We start from the raw sequence: 16,913 nt of genomic DNA, 5'->3' as shown, positions 1-16,913 counted from the left end.
GACCGCTGGCCTCGTTCAGACGGTGACACGCAGAGAACTCGGTGGACTCGTTCTGTCAGTTTGTCAGTCTTTACCGGTGACTCAGCGACCTCTAAGTGTCAGCGGAGGACACGTCAAGGACCAGGCTGCAGGTCTGAGTCTGATCCAGATCTGCTGCAGCGTGGCCTCTCTGTCTCTGTCTGTCTGCTCAGGCTCTGGAGAGGCGTTTTCTGACCGACCGTCAGGCAGAAAACAGGCTCAACAAAGACACACACTTCCTCCCATTCTCATTCCTCAGCCTCCCACGCACACACATCTCACACCCAGCTCCACGTCCTGACAATGGACCTCTGTGTGGAGTCACAGCGGAGCTCTGAATCCACCCGACAGGACAAGGAGGACACGATGATGATGATGATGATGATGATGATGATGATGATGATGATGATGATGATGATGATGATGATGATGATGATGATGATGATGTTAGCAGTGAGAAACTTCCAGAGGAGACATTGAAGTCAGGAAATGTTTCCCCAAAAAGCTCCTGGTGTCAGTCCAGCTGCATCAGCTGCACAATCTTCATCCTGATTGGCCACAAACACCGGCTGCTCTCACAACCCCCGGGACAAACTGGGGTACATCTGCCGAGCTGACGCAATGCGCCATGGGTAATTAATTACCAGATCTGTGGCGCATTCCACAGCAGAGACATTACATAAACTCCTGTGGGAACTTTGAGAGAGGAACTTTTCACGAAGGTTAAAAAGCATCGAGTGTCGTGAGAGAATGAGACAGAACGGACCAATCAGAAGACACTATCGATCCATGTGACTGCAGCTGGAAGCACAGGACGTCGTCAGGACCTGTGCTTCCATGAGATGACCCGTCTTTAAAGAAAAGTTTCAGACAGCAAAGAGTTTTTGTATGAACTTTGACTTCTTTGTCAAATGAAAGAAAAAAAGGATTATTGGTTAAACTCAGGTCACATCAGACACCTCACCCACATGTGACCAATCACAGCGAGGCAGAGTGAAGATGAAGTCGTTCAGACCACAGCAGCTCCTCATTGCTGACTGAATACTCTAAACATCAACACATATGTCTCGTGTTTTGATCACGTTTGACGAACACGACTTTAGACGTCGTTAATGTAAACGTCCTCTTGTTTAAATGACGTGGTGAAATGTAAAAATCACCAAATGAAAACGTGGAAACGAGCTCATCTCGCAGGCTGAAGTTAAAGGATCAGGGTGGAAACGCGTCCTTCTGTCTTCATCAGAGACAGTTCATCTCAGAGTCAGACTGTTCGACACCTGTCGCTCAGGTGTCTCGCTGGCTGCAGTGCAGGAAGAACATCCTCCAAACCAACAAGCATCCAGCGAGACAGAGGAGGACGCCGTCTGCTCCTCTTTGGGCCTCGCTCGTCTTTCAGCAGCGACGTTACTGTGGGAGGTTATCACAAGTCAAACAGCGGCGAGCATCTCTCGCCTCCCGCTCGCCCCCCCCCTCCTCACCCCCCCCCCACCCCCCCCCACCCCCCGCCTCTCTCTCACAGTTTGACACCAGGACGGCGGCGGGAACGCCACCCTCTGGGCCTCAGCTTTCATCACGTCGAGAGATGTCTGCCCGCAGGACGACAGATAAAAGGAAGACGAAGGGGAAACGAGGAGGAGGAGGGTGGAAATGGGGGGGGGCTGTGGAGCCATGCGGGGGGGGTTCTGTGGGTTCGACTGAGAAAAGAAGCTGCAGGAGTCAAAATATGTCATGAAACTCATTGTAATTAAAAGAGCGTGACGGTGTTTGAACTCGGGTTCAAAGCTCCTGCTGAGCAGATCCAATCCGACGATGGGAATCGAGCTCCAGCTGCAACCGACCGACTCTCTGCCATCCATTACCAATGTCTGTCGTCTGTTTTTAACGTGTACGACGTCAGAAAAGACATGAGCCGCTCCACATGTCCGAACACTGGCTCAAAAACAGAAGACATTAAATTCATATGTTCAAATTCACACATCTGAAAAGCTGCAAACATCAACTGTTCAGAGTTTTTACTTTACAAATAACAATTAATCGAATATAAATAAGGTTACATCGACTGATGCTCAGCGTTAATGAAGAAATCTGAAGCGCACAGAGCTTCAGAGACGACCTGAGTGTTTCTGGTTAAAGATTTTTATTAACCATCCATATTTAATCTTCAGTTAAGGAATTGAAGCATCAGACTGGACTCTTGGAAGACACCCACTCCTGACAGACTTGAATCTGGGCCAAAAACATCTCTGCATATATTAACAAAAAAAGGCTTTTGTTCTACTATCAATCTATCTTTCTCTAATCTTTATGATGTTCAGTGAAGACAAACCAGCACAAACACTCAGCGTAACTCAGCTTTATGAGACAAGCTCACTCCAGCATGGAGACGTGGCTCCATCACTGATAATCAATCACCGCTACAGGAAAATCTTTACAGCTGACGGCGTTAAATACTCTTCGTCACTCTCGCCTTCCTCCATATGTCTGGCTTATTGACGGACTAACGGGAAGCTGGAGCACACACGCTCCATTAATAGCTCCCTCATTGTCAGATAGTGCTGAGCTGCAGCTGATTTTCGGGGCTCTTGATAAGCAGCAGCTGCAGTGATTTGAGCAGAACAGCAGACGGGTCACAAGTCAGTGTGGCGCTTAGCGGGAGCAGAATATCGATTGGCCACGAGGAGCGGAAAAATCCAAAGATAAAAGCTCCGGAGAGGGAAAATCAACAACTGGAGGGAACAAGATGTTAGCCTGCTTTCTGTGAAACTTTGGGTGAACTCATTTGACCCGAACTCGTTCTTCAGGCCTTTTCCTCTGTGTAACATTCAGCAGTGGAAAGTAACTCTGCACACTGACTCAAGCACGGCAGCTGAAGGCGAAGAGGAAGGTCTCACTGATGCGATGACGAAAACTCAGCTGTTTCATCTGCTTCACATCACAAGATGAAGTCCAGCTTCTCTTCAGGTACTGCTCCAGTTCAGGCTAACTGCACTAACATACTGTACGTCACACATTATCATTAATGACCAGCTGCACCACTAAAACAAATCGTACAGGTTAATGAATTATTGAGATTAGTCACCATGAACGGGGTCGTCCTCTAGAATGAGTACTTTTACGTTTGGGTTTAAGTTAATGGTTTTCAGTCTTATTATGTGAAACCAGCAATAAATCTATAATTAGCATTGTGGCTGCAGTCTAATAATGTTAATATATTATTCAAATTTCCATTTTTCTGAGCACCTTAAAGCTGCTTTTTACTTCATGAAGCAGGAAAGCTGATTTTTGAACTTCTACACCGTCAGAGCTCTGCTCCATCTGCTCAGAGAGATCATGTCATGTGCTCCAGAGAACCAGACATGACTGATTGGTTCACATCTTTCATCCTCACCACACTAAACAAACTGTGCGCTCAGAGTAATGCTGAGTCAGCGAAGGACGTAGCATCTGGTGAATTCAGCTAAAGGTGAGGAAGATGAGCGAGCACAGTCCTGAGTCTTACCTGGCTGAGCTCTGAGGCCATGATGATATTCAACCTTAAACCGAACCAGCTGGCCGACCTTCGGTGGGCCAGAGACGTCCTGTCCCCACCTGCTTTGTCTTTTGCCTGGAGGACACGTGGACACGCCATCGCAACACAACCGCACGCTCCCAGAGGAGCTCCAGCAGGACTGTGGTCCATTCCCAGTGAGCCCAGCACCTTTAATAACTCCTAATCCATAAATAGCATTTGCTTGTTTGCTTTTAATTGGCTGGATTTCGCCGCTCATTAGCCTGATGTGTGTTTGTTAAATCTCTCTTCATACAGACTCTCCCATCATGAATTCTTCACCCATTTCGCTTTGACACGGTTTCTCTGCCAAAAAACAAGATTATCCAGAGCTGCTGAGCGTTTGCAAGCCGGCGTGTGAGGAGACGGGGCGTTCAGGGGTTAAAGCCATAGAAGGAAAAGTGAAATTTTTTCCTCTCTCAGCCTCGGTACCTCAGGGTTATCAATATTTCACAAGGCTGAGAGCAAGAGAGGCAGAGCGGCACGCTCGGTCGACTGTGGCCAGAGGAGGAGGAGGAGGAGGAGGGGAGGAGGAGGAGGAGGAGGAGGAGGAAGGAAGAGGTGGAGGAGGGAAAGCACAATCTCTCCATCATCCTGAGAGGCCCTGTCTCCACGGGGCACCTTCATAACTTATAGCCAATATGGCGTATGATTAAAAGAGAGCAGGAGAAAGGACGAGTCAGTGAGATCAATGGGAACAAATCCGGGTCTGAATGAAGCTAATGAGCAAAAGAAAGAAGCAGAGGAGCCGAAGAGAAACGCTGAGCGGGAAAAAGAAAAGTACATGAAGACATTAAACGCCACCGCAGGTAGTCTGCTCTGTGTCTGATGTTTATACCTGAAGTTAAACACCTGCACTGCAGACAGAACGCCACATGCTTTTGTTTTTATGTCCAACCCATCGTCCAAAACCCAAAGACAAAGTCCACATCTATGTCCACACAGTCACCTTCAGACAGGAGCTTACAGAGAAACACTTTCCGAGCAGCCGCTCCCCAAACTCACAGCTTTGTTTCGTATGTCCGACCGACAGGCTGAAACCCAGAGACGCCTTCATGTGTCCCTCTTTGCTCGGTCGCATCAGACCTGCTGTTCGTCTGCCAGTTCAGCACGAACGCACCACAGAGGGCTGTGATCGTGCCAGCTGGTGGAGCTCGTGTTTCTCTGCAACAAGAACACCTCAAACTTCATGTGACTGAAGGTTTTCAGGCCGCGGGCCTCGTCAATGTTTACCACACAGAAGCTTTCTGGACTCGGTGTTCTGCGTCGCTGGTTGCTTAACGAGCAGGAAAGACTCCGGCTCGCTCCTCAGATTCAGAAAAACAACTTGACAGTCATTTATTGGTCTGCAGTCAAACACACAGTTCTGGTTGTATTCAGATTTCTGTGCTGACCTCAGTGCTGAGCGACATAAAAACAACTCAACAGGAACGTTTGTGTCTCTCAGACTCTGCTCGTTACTCTGGATAATCCAGAAAACGCCGTCAGCCGCTGTTTTTTAACTATGCAGAACCAATGGTCCCTGAGGAGGAGGCAGACCTGCAAACCTGCTTGTATTTCATCTCCGTGAAATGCGAGCGAGCAGCGTCTGCCGGTGAAGGCCGGCCTCTGGATCCGTGTGATGGAAGCGGCGGCCACCTGATACGAGTCGATCACACGCGTGTTGGCACGCAGACGGGCTGATGTCAGCACAGGCCGCGGTAAAGATCCGGGATTCAGGAACACACAGGCTTTTGTTTCTGCTGCTGGTGGAGCCGTGAATGGCAGCACTAATCCTGCTTCTCACACTGCAGCGGGACACATGATCGCACACAGATGTACACAACACACACACACACACACACACACACACACACACACACACACGAGCTGACGGACACACACGTCCTTCACAGAGGCTCCAGCCTCACCATTAAAGGCCTTATCGTGCACTCTATCGCTTCACTCCAGTCTTTAGATCAGGGAGGCGTTGGAGAGAAGCCATCTGGTGGAGTGAAACAGGGAGAGTTATTATCTTGCTCAAGGGTACCTTGGCACACAGAACAGCAGGGGGCAGAGCGCAGACCCTCCAGCTGAGGGACCACGTCTTCAACAACATGCAGTCTGACAGAGCAGAAGCCTGGACGAGCAGCTGCTCAGACGTGGTTTTAAATCACCTCAGAACTCGCTGAAAAATACGAGCTGAACAGGCAGAAAAACAGGAATATGAGCAGGATCGTGAAGGCGAACGATAACGTCAGTCATGAGGAACTGTGATGGACCGAAAGTGGACTCTTCGTCCAACTGTGCTGCTTCATCCGGCTTTCCAGCAACCACTGAAAGTCCTGATTCCAGCTGGACTTGAACTGTGCTCGGCACTGATGGCGATCAAGAGCTTCAGTGTCACTTTTATTTAACTTTTCAGCGCCAGCACTGATGATTTTCAACAGCAGCTTAGTCGAAGGACATAAAGTGAAAAGTCTACAAGATGAACATTTCTGTTTTTTTCTGTGATTTGGAAGGTACTGCTAACACATGACCACGTGTTAAACTGCTTACATGTCAGTGTGAACCAAAGAAATATCAGTGGAGGAGGAGGAACAGGAAGGTGAATATGGACAACTATAAATCATTGCTTCTCTTATAGATGACAGTTTATGGACGCTTGTTGTGGACAGCAGCCCATCGTCAGTGACCAACACTGCCCTCATTCACAGCAAGCTAACACATATCACCTCACAGACACGTCTTCACTCTGGAGTTAAAGCTAAAGGATAAACAGCTAAACTTCAGCCATCAAGCACAACCACAGCCCCCCCCCCACAGGCATTACAAACCCAGCCAGCACTACTGGTGCAGACACTTAAGCCTCCCGTACTAATGAGTCCTGAACGGAGCTGTTTTATTGTTTTGATCTTTGTGTTTCAGTCATTTCTGTTTCTCTAAGAACAGCCTGCAAACGATTATTAACCCCCCCCTCTTACCACCACGTCCTGTAATAGACCCAACAGAGAACTGCACACACAAAGCAGTAACCAGCTTCTTCAGCAGAACCTAGACGCTAAGCACAGTTGCTATCTGTTTGACCTTTGACCCTAACCACATTTTCTCTTTGCCACCTCAGAGGAGAGGTCAAGTGGTGGAGTTCTGCTCCCTGTTTGGCCTCTAAACACCACAGATCCTCCATCTTCCTCAGCCCATCAGAGTAGCCTGAGCCCTAATGGAGCAGTGACCTCTGACCTCAGGCTATATGCTATCTGACCGAGAAGCTAATCAGAGGATGCGTGACCTGAAAGGGCTTTAAGGACACGCGAAGAGCAGATGCTGCTGCTCAGTGTGGAAGTGCGATATGAAATGTTGGTCTGTTTTCGGTGGATTGATTGGGTAATACTTCAAGCAATAACTGTAAACAAACACTGGCAAGGCTACCTTGAAATTTGGTATGGATATTCATGAACCCCACAAGGTAAATCCTCACTTTTGTGCCGTCGTCATCAGGCTTGAAAGGCTGTTTCATCTACAGTGATGTTGAATAATTTATCATGAAAACTTGTGGCCTCATCTCCATGAAAGCTGGCCCAAACATTTCTGGACTCCAGCGGATGATTTCACTGACTGTCTGATAGTTATGCCTTAATTTCCACTTCTAAACCAGAAATATAACAATTTAAAGGAGAGGGATTTCCTGATGAGAATAAAAAGGTGTTAAAATGCATTCACAGCAGACGGTCTGTCTTAAAGATCTGATTTGAGGAACAAATCCGATTTGCCTGCAGTCAGAACAAAGCCTTGGAATAGCCAAATTACCAGTGTGCAGTTCATTCAGCCTCTAGGGGCTGAGGTTTCAGACTGTTGGTCATGTTTTTAATCCGTCCAGCCGACCGTATTGGTTGCCAACGGTGGGCATTGAGCCACAGAAAGAGATTTACAGAACAAAACGTGCCAGAGGACAACCCTCCCAACAAACACCAAAACACCGAGCCCAGACAGAACTGCTGTGTGGAAACAAACAAACCTGCAGATGTCAATCAACGTCTTAGTTTGTCTGCTTGGACAAGATTTCACATGAAGGGATCATCTGTCCTCGAAAGCCCTCGTATAAATACTGCAAGATTCCCATTCCAATTACAAAGTACGACAAAAAAACATAAAAAAAACCCACACATGCTCAGCCACGATACTACATTAACCATCCATTTGTGTTTGGTGTACCTCAAGGGTCAACTCTGGGCCCGATGTCTTTCTCTATGTACTTCCCTTAGTCACATGAGTAAACTACTATATCTTTTCATTTTAATTCACAGGATATGCATTACTGTCTTCCCATCAATCCCAGTGATACTCACTTAATAAATTTAAGGACAAAAACTATCACACTGCGAAACTTCCATCTGGAAATCAAAGCCTGATATAGAACAGGTGCAATGAAGTGCTGGAATCTCAGCAAATCCAGGTCATCCCTCCCTGCCTGGTGTCCTCACTCGAGGCCTACTTCCTCTGCACACCGAGCTATTTAAACAGCGTAAATACTGGATGTAGAACACAGCGTTTGAGCCTCTCTGTCCTCTCTGTATCCTGATTTCTCCTTGCAGCTTCAGAGCAAGAGGGAAGGACTGACAGGAAAGAGGTTATCTGGGGCTGCATGCTAACACTGACAACATACGTTACTCTCTCCACCCTCTCTCAGGGGTGGATGAGAGACTGGTGCTTGCTGACTCAACAGTTCTGGAGCCTGAAACCATGTAAGCATGAACCTGGGATGACAACAACTGAGAAGTTTCACCTTCCAGGAGAGCCACGGTTAACATCATACGTGACATCCTTAGCTTGCTTGTCCAACAGTCAAAATGCCAAAAAGTCCAAAAGATACTCAGTATTACAATTACAAAACAGAACAGAGTGAAACAAACTGGATTTGAAAGCCTTCTTTGGACATACTGCATGTGGTGATCACGTGTTCAGGATTAACAAGGTGTCAAGACGTTCCTTCATCTTCAGTTTCACTGTGATAATGAGCTGAGAGTTGTTGATGCACTGAAATGTTCCTTTAAACATATTTGCAGAGTTGATATTTGTCATAAGTCGGCGATAACGGTGTGTCGTTCTGTGTGTGCTGACACATGGTGGCTTGTTGTTGGTCAGCGGGCTGTGGCATCATTTACTCATTACCACCAGAGAAACTGGATAGGTCTGATGAGAGGTGTGTGTGTGTGTGTGTGTGTGTGTGTGTGTGTGTGTGTGTGTGTGTGTGTGTGTGTGTGTGTGTGTGTGTGTGTGTGTGTACTCCCTATCCTTGCGAGAACTAACATGAGTTTCAGACCTTGGGAGTGAGGACATTTGAGGAAAATGAGGACATTTTGGTTGGTCCTCACTTTCAGACAGACCTTCAAAGAGCTGGTTGGGGGTCAGACTCAGCTTTAAGGGTCAGGTTAGATTCTGGTTTAGGTTAGGCTTAGGTATCTAATGGTGATGGCTACGGGTGGGGTAAGGTGATGATATAACAAGCTGATTCTTACCTGGAGACCCCTGCGCCTCAAAATACTGGAGTCATCCATGATTCTGGTGGATCTGAAGTATCTCTTCCTTTTTGGTTTTCAGTTTACAAAGCTACGAAGTTCAGGCACTTTCTAAGAAGTCCGTCCACATGGAGAAGTTACATTATAGCCTCCTCGATCCTCCTGTCTTTGTCCATCAACTGTCAACAAATGGCCATGTTAGAGACAGAGATATTTAAGAGACTGTCCGACTGTCAAAGAGCCCTCTGCTCATTTCCAGGTCTGTGAAAAGCTCTACGAGTCCTGTTTTATCTTTGACGCTTCGTCAAATGAGCAGACCTGGTTTATGTCAGAGGAGAACTGGTGTCAAAGCGAGTCCTAAAAGGTGGTCAAAAATGATAAACCTGAGGCTTCAGGGATATCCCATTGGACCAACTATTCCACCAAAGGAGACGCCGTAGAGGACAACGTGGAAAGCAGGAAAAGTGGTGCAGTCTTGTGATTCTGGCTGCAGATCAGAGCATCACTCCTCTGTTTCTCCGTCCTTTATCTCTTTTGTTTATTGCAGCTGCTCGCAGAGGAAGGTGCGGTCTGGACGTGAACGGCTGAGGACCGTCCTCTCGTCTCTCCAGTCGTCAGAGCACGTGTTGTTCCGAGCTCGGCCTCCGTCGCCGCTCTTCCATTCATCCGTTCAGCGCTGGACACACCCCTCGACCAATCTCAGACAGCGGCAGAGAGCGTGGACTCCTTCGCCGCTCGTCTCTTCTTCTCTGTCTTCTGCCTCCGTTCTGTTGTCCTCTGCTTTTCCGTCTGCCTCCCACCCTTAAGGCACTAGTCCAGAGGAGACTCCACTGCCTCCATTATTCATGGGCCATTCGCAATAGAAATTAATGATGACAATGGGGCCCCAGGGGGTGGATGGAGGGAGGGAGCAGAGGACTGAAGGGAGGCAAAACATAAATGGGGAAGGCACCAGCTCGCTCGCTACCCTCTGGATTAATTAGAGCTGAGCTGTCCCGAACGAGGATCCCAAATCTGTGCGAAAACACATGCAGGGAGGCGGCTTTCAAGAGTTTCTTTCACCGTCAGTCAGACTGGTGAGCGAGTTTAGAAAAAAGACCTCGATCTCTCAATCACTCTCTGTTTGAGACGAGAAAAAAAGGAGTGAAAGGGAATCCAGAAGACAATCACACACACTGCCCACGCTCAAAGCTGCTGGACTCGCCCGGCGATGCACAGACCAGACAGAAAACAAGAGCTTGTTTGTTTGCTAGCAGCGGTCCACTGAGCGAGGAGGCACCTCGCATCCATCGCCATGCCAACCGGCCGGGCCAGATTCCATCTGGTTAAAGCCGGCAGAAGCTCAGGGACTCCCACACACACTCACACACACACGCACACAGTCCACTCCACATGCGAGTCTGTCACACACACTCGTCATCTCTTCATCTCCGCCGTCCTCTCCTGCGTCCTCTCCTGCATCTTTGGTGTTGTTCCAAAAGGCAGCAGGAAGGAGGAGATCCGGCACAGCTGAGAGTTACCACACAAGACGAGGAGCGAGGGAGGAAGGACGAGTGGAGGCGCAGTCTTCCTCCCTCTGAGAGAAGCACAGATCTCTTCCTTCCTCTCCTCCTCTTCTTCAAATGTCTCCGTCTCTTCTGTTGTGGCTTTCTTTGCTCTCTTATGTGTCAGTATGCTCACATGCACTGACTCCTCCCCCGCTCTTTCATCACTCTCGCTCTCTCTCTCTCTCTGAGAGGAGGCGGCCAATCAGGGGCGAGCAGAAGACAGAGTCTTTGCTGGCGATGAATGGAGGGAGGACAAGCGCTCCTCCCCCCCTCCCTTCACTCCTCTGCGCTGTGTCCGCCGCCACAGCCTCCCTCGCTCTAATCACAACAAGAGGGTGTGTTCACAGTGCGCACACACACACGCACACATACACACACGCACACACACACACACACACACACACACACACACACAGAGCAATCTGTGCTTCATGTTTTATTATTGTGTATGGATGAATTAATCATGAGCGCGCTGATCAGAGGCTCTGGATGATCACTTATTCAACACGATGGATTCAAACACAGGCTTCGTCTTATTCTATAGTCACTGGCTCGGTCCTCTCAGACGGCCAAAAGTATGTGCACATGAGTCCGTCGGTGAGGTCCAGCACTGATGTAGGCGATCAGGTCCGGCTCACAGTCGGTGCTGTGGTTCATTAAAGGGGTTAGACCGGGTTGAGGTAAGGCTCTGTGAAGACCAGGGTCACTAAGTTCTTCCACACCAAACTGGGAAAAACATTTCTTTATGAGCTGCTTTGTGCACGGGGACACCGTCATGTTGAAACAGGAAAGAGACAGACTGTTGACACACAGCTGGAGGAATAATGTTTAGAAAATATCCTGGTATGCTGCAGCATTAAGATCTCTCTTCATTGTAACTGAGGAGGCCAAAAAAACGGAGAGATAGAGTTATACCAAATATCTGGACAGGGGTGTCCACATACTTTTGGCTACATGGACCATATGTGATTTGTGCTATTGTGAAGTGAATGTCAAAGGAAGCTCGGTTTCTTGGAAATCCTAATTTATACAGTAAATGCTCAGCTGACATTACTTAATCAATAAGGAGAGTCAGAGTATGATGCAGAGCCGACTGCTGGAAATCTCATTTTTCAGATACGTTCCCAATGCTAAGTGTCATTAATGCTTTATCTGAACAGACAGGATGACAGATAATACATAACAGCCTATGCTGGAAACCAGGACACTATTTTTAACCGGTGAGCCTCCTCTGCAATAAACAGAGAGGAGAAGGGAGACGGAGAACAGAGGAACACATACAAAGGGAAATGGAGGCAGAGTGGCTGGTGTCCTCCTACGCTGCACAGACAGCGAAGTGCTGATGACTCACAAAGACATGAGAAATTGTTAATGAGGAGCGATGGCTGGGTTGAATAAGTGAGAGGAAAATGCCACTATGTCCTCCACAGAGTGGAGCACTGCACGGAGCACGAACGCACCAGCCTGCTCCCTCTTTGTGAGGGGAAACCGGACCCTGAGTAATGTTGGAGAAGCAGCGTGAGGCCCCTCCCCTGCACGTCGGGCCCCCAGCTCCTGGTCAGAGCCTCTGTGTTAATGAGAGCAAAGGCCAAAGGGGCCACAGAGAGGAATGTTCACACAGCCACAAAGAGGCTGACTGACAGCAGCTCACCGCTCTCTGTCCGTCTGCTTCTACAAACACTCAGAGGACGATAAGACGCCGCTCTGCTGGCTCTGGAAAAGCTGTCACATGTTCGTTATGTCTTCATTAGCTCAGCGTGCGACGTCATCCTGAACGCTCCACATTCAGAGCTTAACCACAGGTCAACACGTCCACCGTGAACAAAGGAGCTGCCTGGTTATTATGCTCACTTTAAGGGTAAGAAACAGAAGAGATGCTGTGAGGGACAGCGTGAAACCTGAGTGTAGAGAGAGAAGTAAGAAGCCATGGTGAACGGAGAGAAGAAGGCTTCCTCCTCTGCCTCACAGTCGACTAATTAAAGCAAAAGCCTGCTCCTGCTCTGGTTTATGTCTCTGCTGTATTGGAGGTTAATTGAAGTGGTGGCCCCGGCTGTTCCTGTCGACGCCAAACTGCCAACAACAGCATTTTCTTGTTATTTCTGAGTCATAAAAGAAAAAACTCTTGTTTCTTTGACCTCCCGCTCTCCCGTTTGCCCAGACAAACAGTCACACTCAGATGGTGGCAGGTCTGTTTTTAGCTGACGGCGTCAGGCTGGTTGAGCCCTGTCAAAAACAGAGACCCGGCTACCTGACCTTCTGCGTGTCTTCATAAGAGACGGCGGAGGACAGACGCCGTGTCTGTGCGGTCAGTCCGCTCACAGCTGAAACATTTTACCTTCGTGTTTTTGGTCGGTCACATCTCAAGATGCCGTGATGGCAACGACACAGCACATTAAAGCACAAACTGCAAAGATACAACAGCGAAATTAAAACCAAAAAACAAACAAAATCTCCTAAAATCCACGCTGGTTCATCCCAGCGTCCACGGGAAGAGAACAGGCTCTTTAAATGTTTTACATGTTGGCATCAGAAATAAAATGTGGCACTAAAAATAAAACGTGAAGTGAAGAAGGAAACACTGGCACTGAACTATTAACATACGGGAAAAGACTGTGCGCTTGTGTACATTATGCTGGAACAGGCGCTAACGTTAGCTAATGTCAGCTATCATGGCTAATGTTAGCTAATGTCAGCTATCATGGCTAACGTTAGCTAATGTCAGCTAACATGGCTAACGTTAGCTAATGTCAGCTATCATGGCTAACGTTAGCTAATGTCAGCTATCATGGCTAATGTTAGCTAATGTCAGCTATCATGGCTAACGTTAGCTAATGTCAGCTATCATGGCTAATGTTAGCTAATGTCAGCTAACATGGCTAACGTTAGCTAATGTTAGCTATCATGGCTAATGTTAGCTAATGTCAGCTATCAGGGGTAACATTGGCTAATGTCAGCTATCATGGCTAACGTTAGCTAATGTCAGCTATCATGGCTAACATTAGCTGGTTTGGGGTTCCAGGTGAACTCATAGTCATAGCTGCTGGCTGAGGTCAAACCGGAGCCCGTCTGGATTATGATAAACGTCTATTCATGCAGTGAAGATACGAGTGCTTGGAGTCTGAAAAGATGAAGAATCACGTCCCACATTTCAGATACCAAATAAAGACGATGCTGCCATAACTGTAGGCGTCAGTGATGGCGTTCCTGAGTTCATGTGGAACTCCCAAACTGGAAACAAGTCCGCTCCTCTGCCATCGTTTTTCACAGTCAGCCTAACATTTACTTGGCCGTCCAACATGTGGACACAAGCTGCGCTCACCGGTTTGGTTTGTGAGGACGTCTCAAAACACGCAGCATTCACACAGGACACACACAGGCTGGCCACGCACACGCAGACACACACCTTTTCATACACCGCAGCCATGTGAGAGTTTACACAGGACACAGGACACACAGGACACAGGACACACAGGACACAGGACACACAGGACACAGGACACACAGGACACAGGACACACAGGACATCGGCATGTTATCGTTTCACATTCCAGAGTAACACCCAGTCCAACATGAGCGCATGGAAACAGGTGACCTCTGACTGAGAGCAGGGGCTGAAGATAGACTCTGATATGTCTGAGCAAGAGGCCAAAGCGCGCGCGCGCGCACACACACACACACACACACACACACACACACACACACACACACACACACACACACACAGGGAATATTATTACTGTGTAATATGGATGAAATATGATTTTTAGTGAACTTGTCCAACACAAAGCTTCATGAACATGGAGGCAGGTTTCACCAGCGGTACATGTTTTTTGTGTGCGTCCCTCGCTTTATTTATAGTTTGTTAGTTAATTAGAAAACACTGACCAGGTCCCAAACCACAGACGTGCACATTCACGTGCACACAAACACACATCCACCAACACGTCTGTCATACAGTCACAGCCAAAAACACAACAATAACACATGAACAGGAAGTTACTTTTGTGCCCGTGCACACACACACACACACACACACACACACACAAACACACGCTCACACACAGGCTGTTGTGGCAGACCAGGCAGTCATCCTCACTGTGTCACAAAGACGAAGAGCTCCTCTCTGTGTCATTTCATTCATCGGCCTGATGAGTCGGTCGACTGTCAGTGTGACCGTCCTGCAGCCAGCTGGACGTCTGTCAGGACAGCAGCCGCACTGATACCTCCACCCAATGCACTGAACTGGAGCAAGCATGGGGGTGAATGAGGTTTGGGGGGGTGTGCAACAATTAAATAAGACAACACCATCCAAAGCAAGACGGACAAGTGGAGCAAAGTTCAGGCGAAACAGAAGAAGAAAGGCGACGAATAAAGCGGAGACAAATCCAGCAAACAGAAGTGAGCAACAATCAAAGTGAAAAACACGGGGCGTGTGTGTGTGTGTGTGTGTGTGTGTGTGTGTGTGTGTGTGTGTGTGTGTGTGTGCGTGTGTGAGATGACAGCTGAGTGTGTGTTCCTGCTTTATGCTGACAGGCTGATGCTGCTCTGTCTGCGTGTTGTGCTGACGGTGTGTGTGACCGTGCAGGAGGAGGCTCGGCCTGCATAAATCAAACACGACGGCGTTTGCGGCACACGGACGGAGCTCTGACGGGAACGCCGCGTTCGTCAGGCTGAAATCTTCAGGAAAAAAGCAGTCCATCGGTGCACGTCTCTGTCCGACACACAGACTGGAAAAGGCTTCGACCTCACATGATCACGTGTTTTTCTCAATTCAATTCTGTTTCGGCTTCTTTATAAACTAACATTTTCACTCCCTAATTATCAAACAGGGCAGTTTGGTCCGTTAGCGCCACGGTCAAGTTAGCGATAATAAACCTGCAAAGTCTGGTTAGATTTTCAAAATAAAGCTCGCTGAAAAACATTTCACATTTTGTGAATCTTGGACGTCCAGTAAAGGAAGAAGTCAGGTGACCTTCATCGTCATGGTAACAATAATAAACACATGGTTAATGCTGTGAAACGGTTTCAGATGAGGCACCAAAGCTCGGTTAGATGTCAGAAAAGATGGTGGTTGGTTAAAATAAGTATGTCATAGGTTAAGTTAGTAACCCCCCATCTCCTGGGTGGTGCACTGACCCACTCCACCACCCGACTCCTCCATGTGCAGTCTTTTCCTGCTCTTTATGCTACATCACCTGACTTTGACGTACATTAAAACACCAGAAGGGAACCAACAGCTTCATATTTGAAGGGCTGACAATCTGCTCTTCAATCTTTACTAAAAAGTGAATCTCTGCGTTTAGTGAAACGTCTTGGTCCAATGTCCTGTTTCCTGTCGTGACGCAGCCTGAAACACATTAGCATGACATTTGTCTGTGCTGCCAACAGACGGCTGTGAGGGGGATGCAGTCTCAGAACGTCCTGTTTCACTCAGCCGAGGATAAATAGACTTCATCTGAAATGTGACGTTCACTTCAATTTTCCAGTCTTTGGCTTTGCCCCTAAAAAAGGCGTCTTATCACAGATCTACCCCTCCTCAGACCCTCCAGCTCTGCTGGTGAAAGCCACGCACTCCCATTTTTAGTAACACAGAGAAGGAGGCATCACGCTCTGTGATGAAGCTCAGACCAGATCAAAGCTTGAGAGAAGAAGAGAGGAGGAAGTGGAAAGTGAGAGGAAGAGGAGAGGAAGAGGAGGGAGGGGGGATGAAAAGGACGCAGTGTTGCATAAAGCTCTTTCCCCATCGGAGGGAAGTTGATAAGAAAACGCTGAGTAAGCCGGTGGGAGCTTTACACAGTGATGGGCAGAGAGGGCTGATGAATGAGAACGGGGGAGAGGGGGGAGACGGGCAGAAAAGACGGGGGGGGGGGACAGAGGACACACTGTGAAGACAGAGAACAACGCCGTGTCCTACTTCCTCCCTCCAGCCTTGACTCCTCTTCTCTTTCATGATTTCATGGTTAAATGAAATCTGCCCACATATTCAACACTCAATCAGCTCTCTCACAGTCGTGAACTCAGCATCTGCAGTTACCCAGAAGGCACTGCAACCGGTTCAAGAACAGGTGAGCGGCAGCGGGCTGCGGGGTTTCCACACTGGATCCACCTTCAGGCTGGAGAAACGCTGCTCTGCTGAGCTGCGAGGCTCCGCAGCCTCAGATTAGATCTTTTAATGATCCCAAAGCAGCTTTCAAATGTCCGGGCAGCAGGTTTCTCACGGCCGCCTGGTGCCAGCATCATTTACGACAAACATGGCCGGCGGCTGATTATACGAAGGACAAGCTGCAATCTGGCCAATAGTTAACG

General features: G+C 48.2%; 1 protein-coding gene across 7 annotated transcripts in view; it reads right to left on the bottom strand.

Annotated features, from left to right (window-relative positions):
- The window catches only part of mast2 (microtubule associated serine/threonine kinase 2), a 123,380-nt gene that overhangs the window by 57,542 nt on the left and 48,925 nt on the right, over positions 1-16,913 (bottom strand). Inside the window, exon 1 of one of the 7 annotated variants that reach the window (XM_070960146.1) lies at positions 9,061-10,725. The exons of the other annotated variants lie outside the window; for them this stretch is intronic. Within the exon in view, the coding sequence (XP_070816247.1) occupies positions 9,061-9,099 (39 nt within the window). The 5' untranslated portion in view covers positions 9,100-10,725. Of the gene's footprint in view, positions 1-9,060; positions 10,726-16,913 lie in introns of those variants that run through there. 7 annotated transcript variants of the gene reach the window in all.

The sequence above is a fragment of the Chaetodon trifascialis genome, chromosome 4 (genome assembly GCF_039877785.1).
Source record: "Chaetodon trifascialis isolate fChaTrf1 chromosome 4, fChaTrf1.hap1, whole genome shotgun sequence".
In the NCBI taxonomy this organism is placed as follows: Eukaryota; Metazoa; Chordata; class Actinopteri; order Chaetodontiformes; family Chaetodontidae; genus Chaetodon; species Chaetodon trifascialis.
This window is presented reverse-complemented; position numbering and strand designations above follow the sequence as displayed.